Source organism: Phoca vitulina, unplaced genomic scaffold, assembly GCF_004348235.1.
Source record: "Phoca vitulina isolate PV1807 unplaced genomic scaffold, GSC_HSeal_1.0 scaffold106, whole genome shotgun sequence".
Taxonomy (NCBI): domain Eukaryota; kingdom Metazoa; phylum Chordata; class Mammalia; order Carnivora; family Phocidae; genus Phoca; species Phoca vitulina.
The window spans coordinates 1394581-1399773 of NW_022589809.1; the positions used below are offsets into that span (position 1 = coordinate 1394581).

General features: G+C 68.2%; 1 protein-coding gene across 1 annotated transcript in view; it reads right to left on the bottom strand.

Annotated features, from left to right (window-relative positions):
• Positions 1-85: 85 nt before the first annotated feature.
• GUK1 (guanylate kinase 1) overlaps positions 86-5193 on the bottom strand; it is a 5862-nt gene continuing 754 nt past the window's right edge. Inside the window, exons 2-7 of the mRNA XM_032397907.1 lie at positions 3248-3298; positions 2724-2963; positions 2041-2154; positions 1471-1512; positions 1024-1120; positions 86-242 (exon numbers count right to left, since the gene is read on the bottom strand). Coding sequence (XP_032253798.1) covers positions 86-242; positions 1024-1120; positions 1471-1512; positions 2041-2154; positions 2724-2963; positions 3248-3298 — 701 coding nt within the window. The remainder of the gene's footprint in view (positions 243-1023; positions 1121-1470; positions 1513-2040; positions 2155-2723; positions 2964-3247; positions 3299-5193) is intronic.

The window sequence follows — 5193 nt, forward strand, 5'->3', positions numbered from 1 at the left end:
CCAGCGAGGGTGGCTGCACCCCTGCCCCGGTCCCCCCCCCCACGTCCAGCGAGGGCGGCTGCAGCCCTGCCCCGGCCCCCCAGCTTCAGCTCGGCGCCCCCACCAGCACGTCCAGCGAGGGCGGCTGCACGAAGACGTAGATGGGCCGCAGGTCCGTCTTCTTGATGTTCCGCACGCCCTGCAGGTCCACGTCCAGCACGCAGATGCGGTTCATGGCCTGCACGGCCCGCACAGCGGCTTTGCTGGGGGACGGAGGGGCAGGAGCCACTCAGTGGGCTGCCTGGGCCCAGCAGACCCCAAGGCCTCGACGGGCCTCCGCAGGACCACCGCTGCCCACGCCCTGGGCTCCTGCCGCCCCCACTGGCCTGCGCTGGGCGTGGGCCTGGCCACAGCGTCCACAGGGACGTACCCGGACCCCAGCTTCTCGTCCCCCTTTCTGCAGCATCTGCGTGCTGGGCCCTCTGTTGGGCCGAGGGTGGCTGTGGTTAGTGGCACGAGGGCCCTGGCAGTCACTGCGCCTGCCCAACAGCCCCAGTGACCCCTCTGGGGCCCCCCCTCCCGCCCAGCTGCACCCAGGGCCTGGGGTGCAGCAAGACAGGTCTCGTGGGGTCGCTGCTTCACCCTCGCCAGGCGGCTCACGGACAGGCTGCTCAGAGGCATGCCTGGGCCCGCCTGCCCACGACCCTGCTCGGGGCCTGCCAGCCAGGCAGGAAGAGCGGGCAGAGACCCTGTGGACCCGCCCAGGGGCTGCAGGAAGGCAGGCTGCAGTACAGCCTGTGCGCCTAGGGGACCCGGATTCCCCGAGTCCTCTCTGCACCGTCCCCAGGGACCTGCGGTGCCCACAGAGGCCTGGCCAGGGGCACACAGGTGGCCGGGAGGAGGCAGCCCGGAGGGCCCCAACTGCTGCCCCGTCTCGACCCCTGACGTGGTGGGCACCTTAGAGAACCCACACAAGACGCCCTGCCTGGGTCTAGCCAAAGGGGGAGCCCGTGGGAGGGAGGGCAGGTGCCCAGGGTGGCCTACCTAGTCCCATACAGGTTCCCCGAGAACTCGGCGTGCTCGATGAAGTCGCCCGCGGCGATGTCCCGCTGCATCACCTCCCGGGTCACGAAGTAGTAATCTGCAAGGACGGCTATCTGAGGCCTGCCCACGGCCCAAGCCCCAGGGCGCTCGGGGACCGAGCGTGGCCAGAGTCCGCTTCCCCGTGGACCTGTCAGACCACCGAGCAGAGAACCCACGTACGGCACTTTCTCACATCATCCCTGTCGTGAGAGCTGGAAAACCACAGGCTTCCTGGGGGAGGCTACGGGGGCTGATCCCGTGGACACTACAGAGTAAGCCTGGGGTCAACCACACACGCTCGCGTGGGTCAGGAGAGATGCCCCACGGCGACCTCACTCCGTCTCCACCCGAGCGCCAGCACGCTGCCCACCCTATAGACGGGCACCCAGACGCCGAGGCCCAGCTCACCTTTGCCATTCTCTTCTCCAGGCCGTGGGTCCCTCGTGGTGTCTAGGAACAAGTGCCTAGCATCGACCTGGGACACCGGACCCCCACACCCCACCCACGCCTCCCCCGCGGGCCAGGCTCTGCCCATGTGTGGGGCGCTGCAGGTCAGGGTCAGCGGCGTGGGGACCGTCCCCTGTGTGTGTGGGGGGGCGAGAGGGGGGGTTAAGGGCAGGGTCAGTGGCATGAGGACCGTCCCCCGTGTCTGTGTGGGTGTGTGTGTGTGTGGGGGGGGGCTGCAGGTCAGGGTCAGCGGCGTGGGGACCGTCCCCCGTGTGTGTGTGTGGGGGGGGCTAAAGGTCAGGGTCAGCGGCGTGGGGACCGTCCCCCGTGTGTGTGTGGGTGTGTGTGGGGCGCTGCAGGTCAGGGTCAGCGCATGGGGACCCTCCCCCGTCTGTGTGGGTGTGGGGGGGCTGCAGGTCAGGGTCAGTGGCGTGGAGACCCTCCCCCATCTGTGTGGGTCAGCAGGGGCCTGGCCCCACCCCTGCATGGCTGAAACCCCCCGCCACACCCCCACCGCAGCCTGGGCCTCACGGGACACGCTGAAGCCGAAGACGCTGCCGTGCTCCTTCAAGAGTCTCTTCAGCAGGGTGCTCTTCCCGGCCCCTGATGGTCCACTCAGGACCACCGGCCTCGGTCCTGACATCCCTGTGGGCGAGGGAGACAGACGTCAGCGAGGCCGTGCCGGGGCGCAGCCAGGAGCCCTGGACTAGAACCCACTCCGGCCGCACCGTGTGGCTCCCGGCTGTCCAGCCCTGGACTGCAGCTCCTGGCTCCACGCGGGGCCCCAGGCTGATCTCACAACGGCGCCGGGACGTGGGGCTGACCCCACGGGACCACAGCACGCTCAGCCCTCTGCTCGCCGGGCCCCAGGAAGCCGGCAGGTGGCCAGCCCGCAGCACAGGGCTCGGACAGCTGCCCCCGGAGCAGAGGGCCCTCCAGAGGACCCCGGCCCCACCAGCTTGCACCCACCCGACCACCCCCAGCTCGCCCCCACGCCCCACCTCCCGGCAGGGTGCAGCCCTGTGATCAGCCCGAGGTTGCTCTGCAAGAGCTGGAGCTCACCCCTGCCTGCTCCCCGCCCCCTGAGCACTAAATCCCTCCCGAGGCAGCCGACGGGGACAAGGGGCAAAGGCTGCTCCTCGCCCTGCCACCACCCAGCCACGGGGCATCCCACATGAGGAGAACCGGCACCGACGGTGGGGGCAGAGGGAGACCTGGGACGGTGTGCGGCCAGCCGCAGCTGCTCCCTCCTGGGGCTGGCCCTGCAGGGCTCCATCTGGGGGCCCCCGGCGGGCCAGCAGACTCCCCGGGGCTGCCCTGGGTCCCGGCCTGGGGCCACCTGCTCCCTAATCCTCGATGTAGGCCAGCACGGTAATCTGGCTCAAGCACGGCTATTCTGAGGCCGCCACGCCATCCGTACACGCCCTGGAAGGACCGCAAGCAGGAGGCATCCCCTGCCAAAGACACACGAGAGGGGCCGGGCACCACGCGCTGAGCATCACCTCCCGCGACCCCTCTGCCAGGTGTCCAGTTCAAGGACACATCCTCCTACCAGCAGCGGTGTCCTGGCTTTCCCACGCTCGGGGCCCAACTTGGAGCGCCCGCCTCCAGGGACAGAAGGACCTAGAGGGATTCCCCACCAAGGACTGCACAAAGAGGCACCTGTGTCCCAGGGGCCATGGGCGCCCTGGAGCCCCCAACTGTAAACTCCCCAGCGGTTCCTGCCTGCGCCCCATACCTGTGGGCAGGGCCAGACCTTCATCAGCTCCGACATGTGGAGACGGCAAACCTACCAGGAAACACACGTCTCCAGTGAGGGCCGCACACCGCACAGGGAAGTCCCAGTGCCCGACACCCTCCGGCGCAGGGCGGGCCACACAGGTCTGACCCGCCGCCTCCGCCCAAACGTCCAGAGCCCCGCCCTCCCAAGCCCACCAGCCACCCGGAGCGCCGCAGTGAGCAGCAGGTGCGTGCTCAGGATCCCCGCCCCGCACTGAGCCAATGCCCCGCCCTGCCCGCCTTCTCCCATGGGCAGCAGACCACCCCCGTGCTCAAGGCCTACAACACTGATAAGGTGGGGTAGGGACCACCCGCCTGGCATCATCTTGCAGGGGTGGGGTTTGGCCATCTTGGGCCCTGCCAAGGGCACTGAGTCCTCCCTCGAGTGGTGCCCGCAGAGCCCAAGGCCGGCTCAGCCGGACACAAACGGAGGCTCACACAGACACCAGGGCAGCCTAGTCTTGCGTCCAGTGGCCACGGTGGCAGAGCCCTGACCAAACCCACCTTCGACAGGAGCACACCCAACAGGGGCTGGAGCTCCAGGCCTCCAAGCCCCCGGCAATGCACAAGCGGGCCCTCTCCTAAAACACGACAGGTGGACCTGGGCCAGAGGCTGGTCATGCCCGCCCCCCAAACAGGCGTGTGGGGGACATGTCCTAGCTACGCGACCCATCGGGAGCCTGGCTGGAAGTGGGACACCCACAGAACAGCCGACATCCTCTCACTTCCCCTCCCCAGTGGTGCAGGGCCCGTCCTTCCTTGAGAGGAAGCCGGGCCCTCTGAGACCGTGGACGACTCCAGCAGGGTGGGCGGGCCAGGGGCATAAGAGCTCCGGAGCAGGAAGAAGCTCAGGCCCTCCGAGGGGGGCCAGCCTTGCTCTCACACAGGGGAAACCCAGGCCCAGCACAGGCAGGGCCAGGGAGGAACCTGGGGCCAGAGTCCAGAGGCGTCCGCCCCCACACCAGCGCTCCCAGTAGCTCACCCTCTCGACTGCACCTTTCCTCCTGGACACGGGGGTCATGCACTTCCAGCCCCAATCGCACCACAACGCCCCCTCCCTTCCCGCTCCTCTTCAAGCACGGGTTTCTCAGCTACACCCAAAACGGCACAGACCAGAAAGTAACAGTTCAGACAAAGAAACAAAGTCTGGGTGCGGTCAAAACGAAACAGACGGTGTGTGTTCACCCCCGGAACTCCCAGAAGCCCGCCCTGCCGATGCCGCAGCTCCAGCCAGCGCGAGGGCGTGGTCAACACGAGGATCACCTCTACCAGGCCTGGCAGTGACCCAGGGTGCGAGGGGGCCTGCTGGGTGCAGCGGTGAGTGGCTGTTCAGCTGGGGGGGCAGGGGGCAGAGGAAACCACAGGCATCCCAGAGCCCTGCTGGGTCCCTCCTGACCCGTCAGGGGCCAGGCGGTGTCTGCGTGACACGAGACTCCTGCAAAGGCCACGCTGGGGAGCCATGCTGCCCAGCAGCCCTCACAGGGGACTTGGAGGGTCTCCGCCTCTCTCCTCCCATCCCCGTGGGCCCCACGCTGGCCACAAGGGCCCCACCTCCGTCCCTGACGAGAAGGACCAGTGACAGTGGGTGAGGTGGCACCAGCACCTGGATGAACGAAGCGCGCTCCCTCTCACTGTTCTCAAAACAACGTCCAATTACATCAGATGGCCAGAGTCCAGCAGCCCAGACTGACATCTCTGGTCCTGAAAAGCTCAGCTCCACCAAGGACGCCCGCAAGCCCGAAAGGAGAGCCGCCCACACCCTACCGTTGGGCAAGAACTTGTATCTGTACCACCTGGTAGCGCTGGTCGGCAGGGCAGGCCAGGACCCCGCAGTCATCCCGGGCAGACAGGGCCCTTCGGGGCGGGGAGAGCTCAGAGGACCAGCTCCACCCCTGCAGGACCCCG